At 39.8% G+C, this 21,820-nt stretch overlaps 2 protein-coding genes across 6 annotated transcripts in view; both read right to left on the bottom strand.

Moving 5' to 3' along the window:
* LOC105678231 (uncharacterized) overlaps window positions 1-8,429 on the bottom strand; it is an 82,669-nt gene extending 74,240 nt beyond the window's left edge. The window contains exons 1-2 of the mRNA XM_012377390.2: window positions 7,550-8,429; window positions 6,990-7,028 (exon numbers count right to left, since the gene is read on the bottom strand). The gene's annotated coding sequence lies outside the window, so the exon portion shown is untranslated. The remainder of the gene's footprint in view (window positions 1-6,989; window positions 7,029-7,549) is intronic.
* An 8,398-nt stretch (window positions 8,430-16,827) lies between these two features.
* Window positions 16,828-21,820, bottom strand: part of LOC105678233 (uncharacterized) — a 39,021-nt gene continuing 34,028 nt past the window's right edge. For all 5 annotated transcript variants that reach the window (XM_012377395.2, XM_012377396.2, XM_012377393.2 and 2 more), the window contains 3 exons: window positions 20,900-21,213; window positions 20,289-20,563; window positions 16,828-19,886 (listed from right to left, as the gene is read on the bottom strand). In XM_012377395.2, coding sequence (XP_012232818.1) covers window positions 19,169-19,886; window positions 20,289-20,563; window positions 20,900-21,213 — 1,307 coding nt within the window. In that variant the 3' untranslated portion in view covers window positions 16,828-19,168. The remainder of the gene's footprint in view (window positions 19,887-20,288; window positions 20,564-20,899; window positions 21,214-21,820) is intronic.

Genomic DNA, 21,820 nt, shown 5'->3' with positions numbered 1-21,820 from the left:
AACGATAACACGTTGTAAAAGAGTCGTATTACTAAAAACAAGTGCGAAGTCTCTAAAAATAGCTTTGCTCTTCAGTTGATTTTAATTCACATTGAGAAATTTTTGATCGAAAATAAACAGAATTCTTTTACAATTATTCTTGAAACAAATTAATCAATTATTTTATTTAAAATTAAACTCGTTAAGAAATGATTTAGATACTATAAAAATGCCAATTTTTTATATTTTTTAAAATATAAACTTTTAGATTGAATTATTGCAGAATATAAACATATTGCTAAAGAATAAAAGACAGAACGCATTATTCACATATAGATTACAACTTACACTTTATGTTAAATATTAAAAATAAATTGACATATTTTGTCCATTTATTATTTTATCGAATAAATAATATATTACCTAAAGATTCTTCTTGTTTGCATAAAATATTAACATATTCTTAAAAATCAAATCCAAGAGAAGAGACAGTCGTACTTGGCTTTATGCGAAAAGAATTTTATCTCTCTACAATTCCTGTACATATCCAGGTACACGTTGAATGGCTCCTTGTCCATCGGGGGACGAACGACCACCTGCAGTCGGCGGGGTAACGTCCTGCCTGCTGCAGGACGGAGCGAAGCTGCGGCCACGTGCAGCCAGCCAGACCGCCGCATCGCGAGACTCGCGTCGGCGAAAGGGCCGATTCGGAGGAATGTTAACGAATCGCGGAATCCCGCGGTAAGATGGATAACGGCGGTGTTGTTCGACTTCGCGATTCGCGACGAGCCTCGCCCGGAGCCGAGCTCCGCATTCGAATAACGCGTCGTCGTATCGGACGGTGAGCAAGCGCGTTCGTCGCGTCGGGCCCGCCGTTCGGGTCGTCGAACCCACCGTTCGTACGTTCGGTTCCCCGGTCGTTCCGGATGCGGCAATCGCTGCTGCGGACGCGAGGAAGAGAAAGAGAGAAGAGGAGACAGTATGTAGGATCGGGCAGGACGTACCGGGAACTCATTGTCAGAACAAAGTATCGGGTATCCATACACCGTGCGGTCGCGTATGAGATCGAGAATCGAGAGATCGCGGCTTGACAGAGCATCACAGTTCCAAACTCGCGCCGGAAGCTTCACGGCCCGTAAACGAGAAGAGAAAATCGGATGATGAATTGTCTCAGCTAATGATGCCACTTGATCGTGAGAATGCTTGTGTAGTTATTTCAGCGAATCGAGGCAAATTTTGTAACACGAAAAAAGAAATGATTTCATCTTAATTCATATTCATGAAGTGTGCGGCTAAAATATTTTCAGCCGTGTGTTGAGATTAAATTAATATATCTACAAAAAACTAGTGATAAATTATTAATAAAAATATTTGTTTATATACCCAGCGTATTGCATTTGATCGATTATTTAAGAAAAATTGTTTATTCAGGAAGTACACGCGACACGATACGCGATCGAATGATCGCAGTTCTGCGCACAGCAATAAGGATATTCCTCTCGTAAACACAGCACGTCGTTATTCCCGGATGACCGTAATCAGCATCTATAGTGCGTTTCTGCGCGCGTCCGCTCCACTTCTTAAATAACTATCGCTCGCGATCGATGCGCGATAACGACACAAATCATAGACCGCAATCACAAACAGCAAATCCCGATAGAGAAACCAGCCCTCCTCACGCATCGGCGCCAGAGCATCGACTGTGACTGACTTTTACGCGCGTATTCCGTTCGTGAACTCGCGTCGCACCCTCGAGCACGACCGACGCGCATATTACCCGCGGAAAATAAAGTTATTATTTATGCAATGTCCAGGTATTTAACGAGCCGGACGAACGTATCGCAGTAAATACCGACACAATATAATTAGCATAACCAGATGTGAGTTGAGTGTCCGCGAGTGATCACCCCTTGACCGCTTGATATGCCCGTTTCACCTCCGCGGCGAAACGACCGTGTGAACGCATACAGAACGACGGTATCAATGTGGTTGAATTGCGAAATGTAGATCACTATGCTAGATCGAGCGATGTATCATCGAGGCGAATCGCACTTCGGAATTCCTGCAAAATTTACTTTCTCCGAAAATTACTTTCCTCATTAATTACTTGCGATTTTTAACTACACGAAAGTCATAATCCATTTCTCGAGAAAGTTCATTGTGATGCATAATAAATGCTATTCCTGTTTCCGTCTTCCTTTTCCCTCACTACGCCGAGCACTCGCTCGCTCGCTCGCGACTTGTCGATTACGTTGGAATCCGACAAGAAATGCGCATTGTGTTGGTAAACCGGCACGATTCACGGGTCTCCAGGTTGTCGAGCGATTGCCAACATAATCGCGCGGTATCAATTGGCAACGCCTGCTTCAGCAAGCAACAAGTAACTGTAACTTGATGGCTCCGTGGATCGTAGATCATACGCGAGTCCCGCTTCAGAGATTATCAATAAGTTCCCATGCTCCGTCTTTTCCTTTTCTGCCATTCGCGTGGAAATCAATGTTAAATTGCGGGAACCTAATCTATAGATAACCGCAGGATCGAACGCTTTTGCGAGTTCAATAGACACGACGTGTGTGCCGTTAGAATTCAAATATCAATCATTTCAATACACAGCTGATTGTACGTAGATTTATAGCATTAATAGTTGTTTTGCTTTATGATTTATCCAATTGTTATACCAAATACGCGTCTGTCCGGGTTTCTCTGCTTTCCTTTAAAAAATTACGACTTGACAAAAATATCGAGACATTAATGATGATTAAATTGCAAATAATTAAAATTCGCGTTTAATGCGCGCTGCCATTAATCTTCTTCGATTTTTTTTTTATTAACAAAAGGTTATCATCGCTTCGAAAGTTGTACAAAGCTCTTGAATAAAAATTGTTTACATTAAAGCGCATCTACTTTATTTTGATTTTATTCCCGCTGCGTTCCCCCAGTGCGTTACCGTCGCGATCGACAGTAATGGATCGTTTTGCGCTGCGCGAATAGAGATGCATGGAGGGACCATTATGTCGTGACACGTTATACATCATTCTTAGCAACAGTCGCCGTCAGGAGTCCGTCCGGAGAAGTATGTACGAGAAACGATGGGAAAAGCGGCGAGTACCGTTGCCTTCGATACGCGATCCTACGAGGCGGACTCTCGTTACAGCAACGACGACAGCTTGCCGGTCAGTAGCTCATCGTGCAAAATTTTAACGAGCGTGTAGAACAGAGAAAGTTCGTTTCATTGAGAAACATTACACGAGCGTACGAGCTTGATCATTTGAGTCAAAATTCCCACGCGATTTCGCGCAACATAATCGCGCCCGTGTCAAAAAATCCGGATATTTGATGATTCATGGGACATGCGACCTCTGCGGATTATATTACGTTATCGCCGCGGTATTTATCAAGTGTACGGCGAAGGTGATGCGTCGTTGCGCGACGACTGCGCTCCTTGACCGACTACGTTAAACGATGACGCGACGATAAGTAAACCGCAACGGATTGAGACACACACTCCCGTGTCAAGGAGTACGAGTTTTTCCGAGAACACGTTTCGTGTTGTACGTGAAAAAAATGTTGAAGAGGCTGATAAACGCTGATGCACCGTCTCGGAAATCCTCGTCCTCTTTGTCGAGAGATTGGCTCGACTCGTGAAGCATTGTTTCGTGCGTCGTCCGGACAAAAATGCAGAATCATCACAAATCGCTGTATCGAAACCATCTCAGCATAAACAAGGGCTTAAATACTTGGATGCGCCGATAAGAGTAACGCGGTCGTCCTTATTCGTGTCTCATTTCGTCCACGGGTCCTGTCGAGAGAAATTTACCGTAAGACAGCCGTCAATCGTGCACGAAGGGAATCGTCCGATCACAATAGCGGTGCCTGCACCAGTGTCAGGTTGATTAGTCCGTGCGCGCAGTTTAGAGGCACGTGTCCTTTGCGGGGGACCGTTATGCAGACGTGACCTGTGTCGTCGGGACAGGCGGGAGACCTCCTCGCGGGATCAATGAGCGATCGTTTCTCGGAAGACAGGATTACGCCCGTAGCTATGCATAATGCCTCCCCCGTGGCTCATACTGGTTCATAACGGTCTGCTCGTACACCAGTGACCCGAACGTGATGCACAAACTTCGTGCCGCGCCGTCGTCGTCCTACCTCGAAGCGCGAAGATAGCGAAGTCAGGCTTAACAATTCTCTAAGTTGACGATGCGGAACGAATTGTGCGTGTCGACGCGCAAATTACAAGATTGTACAAATATTCGACGCGGTCGCTAAATGTTTATCCGCACAAAAATATCTAATTAGCTGTATGCCTGTAATCCGAAATCATTATACTGCGAACTGATCGACATTAATTAGCAATCGATCTCATCACGGACTCTTTCTCATTTTCTGTCCAGATGAGCTGTCCGGAGGCAAGATGTATGGCGGACCTCTGTCCGTCGAGTTCCTTTTTCGATGATCCTTAGTTATCTCTCCCTCAGCCGAGCGTCTAATTTGCGGCTCTCGACGAGACCCTCGCTTTCGGCTGCCGTGCGTTGTCGCTTTTCTTACGGTTTGCTCGTTTTTATTTCTTATTTTTTTTGCTCGTCGATGTTCGCAGCCCTGCATCGTCTTAGATCCGTCGATTAAGATAAAGGTTCGGACCGGGCCAAAAGCTCTAAGCGAGATCTCCGCGAGGGCCTTTCTCTCGGGCCCCATGCAGGGATCGCCCGGGGTGAGCAACCTTATTTGGCATGGCAGCCTGCTGACTGTCTGGCAAGCGTGAACAGCTAATAAATTCGAGCTAGTTCAATACGTTATATATCTCAGATGTCAAAAATAATATAGATTAAAGTGAGAAAGAATAATTAGAAAACCTGAAAAATTTTGACACATGGAATAATAATATTATTTTATTATTATTCCTAAGAATTAGTTTATCTATTATGATCTTGATTGATCTATTACAATGCTCGTCTAATGTTTTAACTCAGGACAGATATTTTAATTTAATTATTTACTAATAATTATTTATAATGAAAACAGAAATTATTCCTGTAGCGAGAAACATATTAATAATGATACCATAAAAGATACAAATCCTAACTGCTTATCTCTTATTCAATAGACGTTGCGGAGTTAAAACATTAGACGCACCGTCAGCGGCTCGGCCGCAGCATCTGCTCGAGCGTCGAGCGGTAGTGGGAGAATAGGAGGCGTCGTCTCGGGAATCGGCTCGAAATGAGCAATTCCGAGCACTGATCCATTAGATTCCATTAATTTAATTATTGCAATCTTCAAAATAATATAAAAATACAACAATCAACAAAGCTATCGCAGACATTCTATCAAAATTTCGCAGCCGCTGAACTCTTTATTTCGTTTAGACTGCGCCACGCGAGACTTGGCATAAAATGACAAAACGAGTCTTTCGAATCATCGTATTCCACGTTGAATCAACTTTCAACAGCATCCGGCCATACATTATCACGCGGTGTCACAAGCGCGGATATCTATTCTACGTGCGAGAGACGAGCTGGTTCCTCTTCGTAACAAACGATAAGTCGATAAATCTCGGCGCGTCGGCTAACAAGGCCATCCCCATCGCGAACGAAGGATGCGAGAGAGATTATGTACGTTCTTTCTTAGAAATTCAACGTAGCCATCCAGATGGCTGCGAGCTCGCTCACCTGGTCCCGAGCAGTCGCGACAGAAGCACGTAGGCGTTCACAGGGGCGTCGTCCTACGCAACACTCCATTTCGGGGTACCTCCTGTAAGGTACATTGACCTCACTCGCATTCAACCTCACCCCGAATCTCCGCGGAAGGGGGAGAGGGGACCGGCAGGCCTTACGGCGGCTCGTTAGAGTCATTGTGCGTCGATCGTCGCAACTCGGTTCGACGAACCGAACCAGCCGCTTGTGTGTGATGCAGGCTTTAATTCTTTCGGCTTCGCTAATCTATTTGTTAAAGAGATCTGAATTTTTCATGAGCACTTTCTGCATGAAATATAGACGGTCGAAAAAATTCTTAGTAAGCCGAGCAGAGATTTAGACTCATTAATCATGTACAAAACAAAAAAACAATTATTTTAAAACTTATATTGTTGTCTCTATGTATTACATGCATATATAATTTTTCTATTTATAATACATTTCATTTATATATCATAATTAGAATTTCTCTTTAAGAAATAGATCAGGAATTTATGTTACTTATTTGTCGCGGTGTATAAAACGAACCTTACCTTGTGATGCAATTAATTAAGCAATAGCTAATTAAGCATAAGCAATTATTCAAGTAATTGAATATAAAGATTATAACGGAATTGTAGTAAAACAAAATATAATGTACCAATAAAGTATAATTGCGGTTTTCATCCGCTATGAAAGAGCAGAGGTGTATTGTATTTAAAAGGTCTTCGAATGTTATGATGCTCAGCGAAAGAAAAGAACCGTTCGATGAAATGCGCGCAATAAAAACAAGTTGATTATATCTGTTGCTGTGTCAAGCAATTGTATTCAGTCATAATATTTTCATACCCCACATTCGTCGTTGCATATTTGATACTGTACTTTAATAATTTGCTGTTTTGCAAAAAGATTGAACAATTAACTTTAATAAGATTAAATAATAAATAAATTCATTAAATTTAAGTTCTTAAACATCAAAATTTTATTGAATATTATATTGAACATCGCAAGTCGCACAATCAAACTCAACCGTTAATTTTTTTCTCATTCTACTACACTTTACATCACTATAAAATTTTCTATTCTATTTATATATTTATAAAATTTATATTTTCAAAGTTGTGCAGTATTAAAATTTATGTATAAAATAATGACTTGCATAAAAATTTTTATTGTTGAGATAAGCAAAAATAAATTTTATATTTCAATATTTATTTGCAAAATTATAAATTGGAGATGAAAATATGATTGTCAAAGTACAGTTTTTAATAATTGTATTAGCGAATTAAAAAACACAGCAGATGATATCAGTGATTATCCAAAATAATGAATAGATTCACTCACCATTTGTTGCATCCTAGCTGAATATCCTCTCGGCTATACCTACAAAAATTAATACATATTTAAATTGTTAAGAATTATCATGCATTTTAATTATTTAATTATTCTCATTTTAATTAAAACATAACTATGTCATAAATTATATAAATAATTATTTTAAAAATCTTTTATAAATATTCAATAAATGTTTTAAAAATTGTTAACATTTTTAAATGTATAGTACAATAGCTTCCAGATGTTAGGATATCGTTCGGAATCATCTTTTCAGAAGTTGTAATATAAACCTCACAGCTGTTCTCTTTTCAAGCAAAAGAATAATATAACAATAAGAGTGAGCGAGATAAAAGGCTCGAGCCAAGCGTTGGAACGTAGGAGGGATAATCTGGCTTGGATCCTGGCTAGCGGATTAATAAAAGACTGTTCAACGTGGAAGAGAGATGAATTTTGTACTTTTCAATGAGCAAAAAGACGTCCTTACATACCGGAACTACTGCAAATATTTAATAACTGTGTATATATACACCATCATAATTTAAATAGTAAACAGATAATTGTGTACTCACCAGCAAGGATGTTGCAGTTTACTTCATCCACTGCAAATTCCGCTTCGAATTTCCACATAGCAGTTGCATTGAAAAATCAATGAACGACGATGACTCCACACGTACACACACACACACACACACTTATAACTAATTATGTGCACTACTGAACGAAGCAAATATTAGACGAAAATCACACGAAATCATATAGCACATTTATCACTCCGCGATACACGAAACGCGAGTTAAATACACGTCGTCGCGGCACGCACAGATATTACATGTTGAAACAAACGAGACTGGCGGCCATGAAAAGATTTCGGTCTCTACAAACACATACCTCAATGACCAAAAAAATGTCAACATTTGAAGCTATGTCAATTTCCAAGAATTTGGAGCGTTAGAGAGATATATACAGATTATATATTGACACAAGCATCTAGATAGTACACGTCAAATTATCAAAAATTTTATGATGATTTCAAACTGTCAAAATAAAAATGTGTTCTAAAATGCACTAACAGTGCTGAAAACCTATGATATACGTAATATGAACTACAGATTTCCAGCACTGGCAGCGAACATTGAAATGCAGCTCTCGTCAAGATATAAATTCAGTCAATTACTAATTGTGAGTTTTTAAACATACTACATTTAATGGAAAATACTTTGTATTTTGATTCTCTTGATGATCTTGAGCGAATATAAAGATTATTTTGCGTATCTATCACATAAAGAATTGTTAGAATTATAACCTGTTTTAATCCGCCGACCGCCAGACGGTCAATATATCATTAATTGCAAACATTTGTAGTAAATACTACGTTTCAGCAATTGCTCATTACTGTAATCGTTATATTAATTTACTTCCGACAAAAGAATCATAATTCTTAATCATTTTTTACACACACACAATTATTACGGATAAAATATACAATTGACAGCTTGTGATTGCAAAAAAAACGTTCGCGCCCTGCGTTCCGAAACTCACAGCGTCTAGTACGGTAGCGCACAAATCCTATTGGCTACTGTACTCACCACCCTATTGGCTGGTGTAAAATTTATATTGTAAACTGGCCCATTTTTCGGTCCATTTTTGAATGGAATTCGGAATGCACAGAGCGCGAAATATTTTACGAAACGTAAGTTTGATTCCATACTTTAACTGTAGAAATCGCCTACAAAAAATGATTAATGTTGCGAGTTTTTATTGGGAGTGTAGATTAAAGTAACGAGCAATTTGTTTAAACATATTTTGCGGGTTTTTGCGATTTCGTTCGGTTCGATTCGGTTTACGTTGTTTCGATCGTTAGACGGGTAGCAATTGAAGCAGGTTAGGATTCGAGTAAGTATATAGATAGACGTGAAAAATAATCTTTACATTTGCTTAGGAGAATCAAAACGTAATATATTTTTTCAGTACATGTTAAAGTACTTCAGCCCGTTGAAAGCAGATCGAGTAGTTGTTTGCACGATATTGTATGTATTCATGGCGACCTCCGTACGACCGCCAAGACAATTGTCATTCGTCTCACTCGCTTTAAGTGTGTAAGTATGGATTGTCAGTTTAAATGTGCATAACATTTTGAATATGTAACCACTACGTATAAAATGTAATACATTAGCACCACCTAGAGCAAAGAATGTTTAACTATCGTTTGTGTTTTGTATATTTACAGCGTAACAAATTCGCGACGCAAATCTATACGATTTCCGCAAAGTATGTCAACTTTTATTCATTTGTAGTACAAATCTTCGACAGAACAGTTCAAGACGAAATCATAAGCTGTAGGATTGTAATACTGTAGCTGGTAAATATACATATATATATTTGTTCATTTTTCATAAATATACACATATATAACTATAAAAACACACATATATAATTATTTATTAAATATTTATCAAGATATTTTTGAAATATTAGTTAAAATATTTATAAAAATATTTGCTGAACATTTGTTAAAAGTTTGAAAAAAATAACTATTTATTGCATATTTTAATTGAAAAGAAAATTAAATAATTGATTAAGAAATAATTAACAAATATAAAATGTTTGATAATAATAAATGTGTAATCTCTTAATAATAAATAAATAAATAAATAAATATATATATATTAATTATTGCAGAGATGTAGCTGAAAAGACGTATTCAGTTGGAATTTCTACAACTCATACTCACACATCAACAATCGGTGAGTCAATTCATTCATATATTTACATAATCATAAAATATGAATATTATTTGCTGACTATTTATTCGTCAATATTTACGATATAATTATTAAATACAGTGCTTTGACAATCTATTCTTATTTGCAACTTACAATTTTACAAATATAAATAATAAATAAATTACAATAAATATTAAAATTAAAAAGAATTATTTTCTTTTTATTTTAACAGTAAAAAATTTGAAATTTTACAGATTATTGTTAAATTGTAAAGTTACAAAATTACAAAATTTGGAAATTTTACATTATACAAATACATGTGTGTAAAAAAGAAAATTTTATGAAGATATAAATTTAAAAAAATTTAAGTTTGAAACTAAAATTTTTAAAATATAAATGTTGCGGCTATAATATTTAACATAATATCAATATACATATACATAATATTTAATTTTATTAATAAATTGTTCAATATTTCTGTGAAAGAATAGATTGTCAAAGTACGGCTTTGGAATGCATTTTGTTGACGGTAAAAAGCCGGTTATCGATCAATTCAATTGCATATACATAAAGTGATATTTTCGTATCACTTTTTATGCGTAATAGCAAGAAATCATTGCTCATATATATCTTCAAGTATGTTCTATATGAGGATCTACGGAGTTCAGTCCATCAGCGAGCTAGAAGGATCGTTATAGGCAAGACTTAACTCCGGAGATCCTCATGTATGGACATACGGGACAAGTCGAGCGATGGCACGCGTCGGTATCTGAACTGCGGCGCTCTTTTCCGGTCTGCGTCCGCGAATTCCGTTAGCCACATTATGTTAGAAGATACGAAGGAAAGGAAGAGAGGATGAGACATGCATAACCGTGATTGTGCTAATGGGTCAAATCACATTTGTCACTAATGAATTATTCGTTTGTGGGCGATCGCCTTGGAACGATCGACATGTTTATTATGAGTATCTGCATCGTCTTCTTGTTGACTATATTGCGCTCGTTAAAGTGAGAAATTGGATTGAATGTTAATACTGTCAAGCACTTAAAGCATTCGCAGCTCATCTTCGAGTATAAGCGTATTCAAGAAAAGGATTACTTAACGATTTATGCCGTGGAGATGATTATTAGATCATTTCGATGATCATCTGAGCGTGACTATTAATATTTCTGCTACGTCCGAAACATGTGACTGTATAATTTATGATCAACATATATCGAGTATAGCCAGCAATATAATACTTTCAAATCTCTTTTCGATTTGTAGAGATTATAGAGTGTTATTTGTCACGAATTTAAATCAGAATAAGTAATTCTTACGAACCACTAAGAAATAAAAAAAATTATTACTGCATTAAATTAATTAATACTATACGCGATAAAGAAATATGCGACTGAACGAGTATGAAATTCTTCCTTTTTCAAAATTTAGTTTAATATTCTTATCTATAAAATATGAAATTCCAAAGATCTCATAAATTTAACAGCGGTTATCCCACTGGCTGTGGACGCTTAGCAGGATAGGAATATACCAAATCAGACTATTGAAATTCCATTAAGATAAAGCAAGAGAGTAAATAAACGCCATGGCCGTAATCGCCTTGGGTAGAATGTTGCTGGTTTGCCAGTGTATGGCGTAGAGCAATGTATTTATTTTCCGGTTCATTTAATATACATATGTATAGTTAAATTTTCATATTTTTTCATCTAATTTTTTACTTATCTTATTTCTCCTTTTGCGCTGTCTTCTCACTACTTTGCATTTGCTTAACCATATAACAACGTCAGACTAAGAAAACGAATGAAAGACTGAAAGATATTTTACAATACAAATTTTAATATTAATAAATAACATCAGATACAAAAAACATAATTTCTGTAATTACAGATCAATAGCATGAAATTTAAAAAATTTTTTTGCTCACTTTATCACTATTATTATTATATAATTGGATAAATAACGGGAAGGCAGCACAAAAAAGTAATGAGAAAAAATGTGAAGATTAGTAGAAAAACATGAAGAAATTAGGCGATATCAATATGCGAACAAATCGATCTTCGGACATTTGCGGTTTCGAGGCTTTATAAAAAGGTATCCTGGTAGCAGCGATAATGCACCAGTGAATATGAAAGTCTAGTTAAGATCATTGCCAGGCTAGCCGGGTCGATTCGGTCGAGCTGATCAATAGCGATCGCGAATCGAGGTACGATCAAGCAAAAGATTCCTGCGCGTGTGTAATTTATTTCGATACCTTAGTGTGAGTTAATCCCACAAGGCTACTATAGAATAATTGCCAATTATCTCGAATGACCCTATAATTCATTTTCTGGCTTTATAAAGCCAGTAAATAGATTCTGAAATATCTTATGGCGATTTCATATTTTCTGTGATACTAAATGAGGCAACAAGAAGAAACTGTTTTTCAAGCAGTGCGCAAAAGAATGATACAAAAACACGTTAGAATACAATGGAACATGAAAATTTACGAGGTAGGCGGAGCGCGGACTCTAGTTCTGACATAGTAAGTAGCTAATCGTGATCATGAATAAACATTATCGTAGAAATGATGACATCTTCTCGAAGAACCGCGATGTTACTTAATCGCGAAACATTTCATTACAATCGCATCTCGTTGCGCCAAATTCCGCAGCCTACACGATCGTTGAGATTTTTCAAAGTTTTTGTTATTTCTCATTAATTTCAAGGACCATTTCAATAGGAAAAAAAGCCATATATGTCGTATAAATTTCTCAAAATCTAAATAATTAAAAGTTACAAATATATTTGTTGGTTCCAAACAAAAATATTTTTTGCTATACAAAATTTATTCTTTATACTTATAGATTTCAATCTTCTTTATATTTAAAATGCAAATGTCTGTCTCATATCTCTTTCGAAATTTGAATTTTATTAAGAAAGATAAAGATAGGAGAAAGAAGTAAAAAATATATTTTTATTACCATTAATACATCACTTAAATTTTGCTACCTAATGGTGAGTCATCTGTTAAAGATTAAACTATACAAGTATAATAATCTTCAGAGAAACATAATTTATCTCGCACTCGCTGTCGAGAAACGAAGATATAATATTCTCTTAATATAAATCCTTCTTAATTAAGTCTCTTCCTTATACATTGACAGCAAGCGGTGACCAATAATTAAATTAATCGAAGTATATATGGCATCAAAGTTGCGTGCATTGCGTACAGAGGCACTTCATTTTTTAGGCAGTGAAAGCGACAATATAATGGGGCGAAAAGGGGATGGGGAGATATACTCGTATAACGCGTTGAAGGTTCGAGTGAAACGACCAGTAGGTAGGTAAGCTGTAAAAGGTAAACCCGTCGTATCGGCACCGTTCGTGGTCCGCGAGCATTCCAGGCGACGCCAACATACCCTCCTCTCCACCTTCGTCTCTCTTCTCCCTCTTCTGCCGCACAACCTTCCTCTCCTCTCGTTGCACTCTATCCCTCCCGGAGCCCCTCCCATTATGGACTCGCAATAATGCAACTATATGCAATCGCACGAATTGTAATGTAACTATCACCGTGTGCCTGAACGTGCGTACGAAAATATATCGATACTGAATACCCTAAATTCTCTTCGAACACAATTACTTAGATTAGCGAATAAAGACGGTGATGTCGGTGCAAATAATTCTAAAACAAATGTGGGAAAATTTTTGTCAAACTTAGACATGATGCTTCGGTAGAAAAATTGCAATCTTGAGAATAACACGTATCTTAAATGATATTTTAATATTATTTATTATTTAATTTTTTCTATTTTAAGAACCCAAGTGGAGAAACTTTATTAACGCGTAAAACAGATGTTTGCCATTTTATTACTTGCCCATTTATCGCAAATCTGCTAATGATGATAACGCAACCGCGGGCTCGTACTGGTTGTAACGTGCTGTAGCGCACTGAAAGCGTATTAGTGACGATGAGTGCAAGCATTACAAGTATATATATAGGTATATATACACATATATGTGTATACTCTGGCAAACAGCCTGCAAGGCCAGCCAGGATAGGCTGATTCATTCAATTCCTTCGCTCAGACTCGACGCTACGAGCTACCGACAACTGATTTTCTAGAACTACTTAGTATGCATTGGACAGCGCCGGGTACGACGCGATAGGATTTACCCTCTCTCGTCATCTAACGGGGGTTCCGCGGCTGCTGCGCATTCTGCGTCTGTCAGCCGACCGCGGCCAGTACGTTTCTTCTGTGTCGCGGCCGATTATGTCACGCATCCACTTAGTGGCACGTGTGTGTCGCAACGCCACCCGATTCGTAGATTGCTTGTAATCGCTTTAATTGTGCAACGAAGGTCGGATGGACACTATTAAGATTCAGAATGACATGTTGCGACGCGACTGACTCGGGTTCTAAATTTATCTATGAAAAGGAAAGTATGCACTTTTAAAGATCGTTGAGAAAAAGAAACTCAAAATTTCACTTTGCCTCAATAAATTATTATATGCATATAAAGGATAATACTTTTAATTGACGAAGATTAAGATTGTAGATTATCTCTCTGTCGCCCGCAATTTCGATCACAGGTTTTATCGATCTTACATGACAGATATATATCGCCGGTTATCTCAACGACGTTGCACTTATAAGGACTCGGGCGCGCGGCACTTACGCAAAACTCAGCTACCGAAATAGCAGCCGTGCCGCAGCGAGTTTCACGTCGGCCGACTGCGGGACGTTCATGAATAATCGCAGCGTTTAATTTTTGTCGACATCGACGCGATAGCATCGCACGGTACGGCGATATATTCAGCGACACGCTATTTGTTAACCATGCCGTAAAACGTGGCTAGAGCCCGGAGATATCTCGCCCGCGGCACGTGATCTGGAATAGCGTAGAGAGAAAGGAGAATAGGACGAGAGGCAGTGAGGAGGGAGGGAGAGGCTAGAGAAGAGAGAAAGACGGAGTTTTGTATATTGTGACAGATTAGACAGGTAGAGTGCGACTAATTGACTCGTTCCGATTTTTCCCGGCGTGCACACGCAGCCCGTTTAATGCGACCGGCCTATTGATGACTCTTCGTTTAATCTCACTCCGTTCTGCGTCCTCGCATAAAGGGCGCTCGTTCATCACCGGGAGATTATGATAGGAGTCGGGCTGAATGAAGACATTACGCATGCGATAGCTCAAGGATCCGTCCTGCACATCCGGCCACTCTACATATAATCCCTTTGTATCATCGGTCGGAGGAAAGACGCATAAGGCTGTAGATTTAATTCGTTGTGCGTGATGGTTTTGAATTCGCGCTGAATACCTAAACTCATATAAAAACACGTTTGACTCTTGCGACATCAAGGATATGACATCTGTGTTAATAAAAAAAAAGAATTATATTTAAAGCTACTTAGCCAGTCTTCAAAAAATTGAATCTTTTAACTTATAAAATTATACATACATTTATATTTTTCAATCTGGGAAAAACTTGCAAGATAAATGATGCAGAAATCGATCGTGTCATATCAAAAAGGCATGGTTGAGTTCTATATTTCATACTAAGAATTCGTCACGGGCGACTGCATAAGTTAGGAGCGGAGAAAAATACAATTCTCTGAACGGTGCAAAAAAAAAAAAAAGGGAGTTTCGCGTCCTCGTGCAAGATACGCCTAGAGAGAGGAGCGGGGAGACGACGGGCGAGGAGCGAGGGAGAGAGACACAATTATTTGCATTTTAATTTGCATATTAAAACATGCCTCCTCGATCGGTCGACCCGGGTCCCGCGAAATACGATACCTCGCGCTCCGTGTCCGTCGCATTAGCGTTGTAGAGCCGAGTTATACACGACCGCAAAAGCAACCCGGCGGCCCTGAAACCGTTCACGCATGCCGATCTTGAAATATGCACCCGTGGACCAAGATTGCCGGATCTCGATAGCGCCCCGTGTTGTCCCGATCGATCTGCGCCGTGCTCGCGTACGCGCGCGCGCGTTCTCTCCGCCCGCCGATATTTGCCCAGGATACGATGGTGCGATACTAATAATTACGGTAATAATAGTGTCTTTGAGACATGAGACGGCCGCTCCCGCTATCACGCTTTTTAATCCCTTCTGCATCGCGTTAACCTACATTTTAGTCTTGCATCCTGCCGCTCCGTGTCTGATGCAGTACCAATTTTCTATGATAACCGGTAACAGGATATGATTAGTTTTTTTTTTTTACATCGTGTTACATTATTATTACTTTAACGAGAAAATGCGAGCCATCAAATTTAATACGATTAATTCTCACTACGTTCCAAATTGGTATAAAACGTTAATGTTATTATTCTCGATTGTGAGAAAAATACTTCTCGAAGCGGAGCTTTTAACTCTTATAATGTTCTACCATACCGTAATAGTCTGCTCAGCCGTGAACTTATCTGGACGGTAAAAATCGTCGTCGCACTTTCCCGGCATTGTTGATCTCTGCGGCGAGAATGATGCATGCAACGGTCACGTGAGCTATGCGAGAGGGCCGATGTGTTGCACATGACCGTCGAGAAGAAAACACCTCTTTGCTTCCCCATAGCTCCCCGTTATTATCGTTGTTTCGAGCCGTTAATATTAATGGACGTAAATGCACGTTGCCGTACTCGAAAGAGAAATAAAGTGGGACAAGGGACGGCGGAGGTGGATGCAGGGGATGAGCTGTGGCAAAAATGAGAGAGGCATGCCGGGGGGGCCACTGTGTCTGAAACCCCTCTCTTCACTATAATTGAATAGACGCAGTTGTGCGTACTGCGTGCTCGTAAAACATTAATGGCCAATAGCCGATGCGATCGTTTTGCGTTATTATTCCTTAAAGTCAAAGGCAACCGCGGTGTATTTAGCCGCGAATATTTTATGTTTGCGATCGTGGGCGAAACGAATAATAGGGCGAATGAATATTCGCCGATTGGAGAGAGTGAATATTTTCATACTTATAATTCATTAGATAAAATATGTGACGATAAGAAAATAATAAATGTAAAATTTTGCAACATTTCATTATTTGAATTTAATAAACATATTTTTTTTTCTTTTTTGTAGAATAATAGAAATTCTATAATTAAAAATTTATGTTAAATATCTTCGCTTTTATATTTCTAAAAGAAAAACAGTATGATTTAGACTACAGTTTTATAATATATTCTACGAATATATATAATAGTTGCAATATATAAAATTTATAAATAAAAATTTTTTTATACAGAATTTATCAAATTTATAGTAATATACGAGATATTAACAGTATTCTTAAAAGATATTGCACAATATTCGTTGTGCTGTATCTCAAAATTCACTTACCTGCATTACCTTCGCTGTAAGCTCGAGATTATCTTAATCTTATATCAATAAGGAATTCGACAGGGGACACGTTTTACGACGATATATTTCGTTGTAGAAACGTCCTATCTTTATTTCTATTTCGTAACGACTTTATTCAAATATACACAAAACCCCTGCATCGTTATCGCAGGCGCGCGCGAGTGGACGCCGAAGACGTCAGATTAGATAAGATTACATCCATTAGAATTCTCTGGGAATCTTTCGGCAAGCGAGTCCCGGTTCCCTCACGTTCTCCCGCGGGTATTTTCCATTAGGCGCATCTTTGTCCGTCGGTTCCCTCGATTTTTGCGCCCTTTCTTCATCATCCTCGCTTGAATAATACGACTGGCAACTCCGAGCGAGCCCCGTCATGCGAAAGCGCGAAGGAGAAGAAAACTAGTGAGGGAGCGAAAGAGAAAAACACAAGAAATCTTCTGGTTTCCTCGAAGCATTTCGAACCTACTATGTGCTAGCGAGGTTTGTAATCACGCGTTTAACAGCCAATTGCGCAACGTCACGCAATCGGGTACGAGAGCGCGCGAAACTTCGGGGTCATCGTACACGAAAAGGAAACCAAATGCCGCGAAGCATGACGAGCTAATGGATTAATCGTTACAAAGTATCGCCCTCGCCGGTCGAACGGTCGCTACCGCTGACCACCGCGTTCGAGCCCGAACGATCTCGATGATGACCTAGACCTTCGAAGGACGCCGGTAATTTCCTCTTCCTAGAAGCCGCCGACCAGCTCGTTTACATTCTACCGTCGATTTCTCCGTGCCGCACCGGTTGCGCGCTCCGCGATACATCGGCCTCGGACGTGTACTGAAAGTTTAGATCGACGTTCAACGACCCGCTTCACGTTCCCTTCGTACGACCCTACGTAGCCTTATAAATTGTCATCATCCGCTCGGTCAGAAAATTCCCCTCGCTCGTCGTATTCTTGCATCGTTGTATGAAACGTGAAAAAAAACGCACGATGAATATAAAAACTAGGATATTAAAATTACGTATAAAAAATATGCCAAACTGATTTTAAGAACTGGTAAAAAATATAAGATAGAAAAAATGTTGTAAGAAAGTGAGGTATTTTCAAATCAAATAATCGATTAAATTTTCAGTAGTAAAAAATCTCAGATATATTGAATTTTGGAATTTGCTCCACTACTGAAACATGATCGATAATAATTTGCAACGGCGAATCCGACGGATCGGCGGATATTTTTTGAGCGAAGCCAATTCTGAGCCGGCGTCTTTTTCATCAATGTCACTCAGCGGCCGAGATGATCGCGGAGCTCGCTACTATTAACACGCCTCTCGCGAGACGACAGATTCTCTAATGACGGAAGCCACGAAGAAGCGCTTCTGCGTGCTATCCCCGGTCGGCGTGCCCCGCTACATCCGCTGCAGCAGCATGCACCGGGGCCCGTAATTACGGGATCATTTTCCTCGGTCAACAGCCTTGTAAATCATTCTGTACGCGCGCGCGGATCCGCGCGATACCCCGTGGTGGACGTTTGCGTTCGCGTCGGCGACTCCCCGACGTCCGGATCTTCTCCCGCGGCGAAAGAAATCGCCGACTGAGTAAGTTCCTCGACGATGAATCGGGCCGTAAATTCCGATCTTCGTCAACTCGCTCGCGGACGCGATCGATACGCTACTTCCGTCTCTCCGCGTTTCTTCTCCAACCGGGAAAACGCATCATATCTCCTCATCTGTTATCCTCCTTTACAATGGATCGAGAGTCGGCAGCTACTCAGGAAAATAATTTTACGTATACACGATCTTTACATTAGACACAATTTACAATCTTGCGTGTAAAAATAAAGTAAGGTTTTGATCGATGATGATAAATTTGATTTTTACATTCTTGTCGCGAAAAAATATTTATAAGAATACTGGCTCGACTATTCTGACGTTAGAGATCCCCAAACAATCTTTGCAAGATAAACGTTCGTCAGTGCCGCTCGAACTTGTAGACGTTTATCGATATCCGCAGCCGCGCCGGAGAATTCCCGCGACCTCTCGACTCCTTACACGTCACGTAATTTGTTCCGGTCGACCCTGAAGTCAGTTATCGTTGAGCCGCAGACGATTCCCCGCGGATGTTGGTTCTAGCACCGATGGACGGAGGCGTGTACTCAGCACACAGTATTGTAAATGCCCTCCTCGTCGTCGCCGGTGCTCACCGACACGTCGGACACCTCGGAATGCGCGAGTTTCACGTAACCCCGGTCTCGCTCGCTGGTGCCGCTCTTTCCCAAAGGTGGCGGTTTTTCCGCCTGCGATGAATCTCGTAACGGACTTGCGCCTAATTCGCAGATTTCGGCGTAGATCTCTTCCGGTTTCGGCGGCGGTGTGGGCGGCAACGGTGTTAGGCTGTCTCGTACTTTGGAGTACGGCGGGTCCAGATCCGGGCTACTTGTCTGCACCTCGAGAACGCTCGTAGAAACCGAACGTTGCACCTGTTGTCTGGACAAGATTTGCGACGCGTGCATCAGATTCGTTTCCGATTCCAGACTGGCGTATCTTTCCGGCGATCGCATGCCAATCTCCGGCCGTACGGCGAACGTGAAGGACGCCGACTTCTTCGCCGGGTTCCTACTTTTGCCACCCTGCGCTATCCTCGAGATCCTGTCGAGAAAGCTGTGGTTGTTACTGCTACTGCGGCTGTTGCTCCGATCGCGGATCGTCGTTTTCTTGATGTGCTCCAGCCCCTCCTTTAGGCTCTGTAGTATCGGCTTCGCCTCGGGCTTCGCTTTGATCTCCTTCAAGTGCAACTCTTTCAGCTGACCATTGTTAGACGCCGGTTTTGGCGGGGCGACTCGAGGCTCGGTCGCTCGTTGGTCTAAAGCTCTTCTACAAAGTGGTATCAAAGCGTATGATCGTCCCTGTTATTTTATTTCTCATACATAATGTGTATTAATTACCAAAATACAGTACAACTGATGAAGAAAAATATTTTAATCGCGTTAAGAGTCGAATAAACAAAATTCTTATTCCACTGGAAATTAGTTACATGCAAGAAATTTTATTAGATTAACTACTTCTTCATTAAATATAGATTTCTGCAAATCAAGAGAGAATATTCTCTCTATTACGTATTATTATTTTTTCAAGCCAATTAATTTTAAGATATGTTTTGTATAATATTTATTTCATTCAGTTTGGTTTTATGATTTTTTAAATTTAAGTAGTTAATACATTGCATGATAAATGAATGAATGTATTTAACATTTTTTATACAATTGAGGCTCTTACCTGCAAGCTGAGAGTAATCGCTGCATTTTCGGTGATGCGAGCAGTCTCGCTTCGGAAGGACATCCCAATCGTGCTCTTTTCACTCGAGGCGCGGTCGGACCGGTAGCGACGAGTTCCAAAAGTTCCGGTACCGTCGTGTTAGGTACAGGTCTTTCGGGCATTAGCGGCACCGCACAGCCGAGAACTATAGGTCCTCTGGTCGCGTTCTCCAGTTGCATCAGGCCACTATAATCTCGCGGCAACGGTATAGGCAAGGGTCCTGCGACTAGACGCACCTACGAATTATATACACGAAATATTGATTAAGAGAAAATTTTAGCAGGATGTAAGACTCTTACGTCGTAAAATTTGAAATAATTGGCAGAATTTTTAAGAAAACGCAAATGTGCTGTTGAAACAATAAATTTTAAGTATAACGAAAAAATATAAATAAAATTCCTGGCGTTATTGTACGGAAATATTTCAGATGAAATTGATATTAATTCGCATTCGCATAATTTCTTATTTTTATTGTCGTTTTAATAAATGATGATAGTCTCCAAGCAAGAAGAGATGGATGAAAACGACCGCGTTACATGCTATTAATCTTAAAGTGTCGCGGTAATGTTTACCCTCAAGGGAAGATCCCTCCTGGCGAGCTGGTGAACCCTGTAGAGCACCGCGTCGCTGCCGGTGTCGAGACTGCCGCTCTGACACGTCGCGTAGAATTCGCCTCTGGCCGAGAGCGGCGCGAACAGCTCGTGCCCGTGAGAGTCCAAGCACTGGGCATACTGATCCCTCTCCGAAGATCTCGAGCATTTGCCCTCAGGGACCATGTTGGTGGCGACCGGGGCCCGACGAGTGTCCTGGAACACGGCGGTCAGTCGCAGGACCTCACCGGCGCGCACCGTCGTTTTCGTATAATGAGCGCGCAAGTTTCCATTTTCTGCGACAGAAATCGATCGAAAATTGACACAATACTATTTTCGTACAATTTTAATAAATTGAAATTCAATTAATTCCCTGTCTTATCTTAGAAAACTGAAAAAGGATGGAAAATAGAGAATAGAGTGATATTTGAGCTAATTTTAATCAATGTTAGCGGAAACGGCATTTAGAGATTTTTAATCGAGACAATTAATCGGAATGCGTTTAATACGTCGCCAAATTAGTAGCAAAGAGTGTTATGTCGCTTCCTTATAATTAATTGGCGCCGGCAAAAAGGGTTCTCCCGCCGCGAAAGGCGCGGCACGCGAGTTAATAACGTGCGTATGGCTAATTAGCTCATTAGCGTTAACTCATCCATATATTTACATAAGCAACGCTGGCGAACGACATCACGCAACACGTTAGATACCGATCAAGCTCGTGCAATATATATCTCAATTATTAAAATTAACAACACAACAGAAATCTATTCTTCTCAGAGACTTTAATTCTATTTCAAATCTTTTTCCACAAGTACACATAGTTTTATAAGAACATATTTGTCGAGAAAATCACGCGCTTGTGACGTAATAATATATATATGACCAAATCGGCCGCTTGATAAC

This window comes from Linepithema humile, chromosome 6 (assembly GCF_040581485.1).
Source record: "Linepithema humile isolate Giens D197 chromosome 6, Lhum_UNIL_v1.0, whole genome shotgun sequence".
Lineage (NCBI taxonomy): Eukaryota > Metazoa > Arthropoda > Insecta > Hymenoptera > Formicidae > Linepithema > Linepithema humile.
This window is presented reverse-complemented; position numbering and strand designations above follow the sequence as displayed.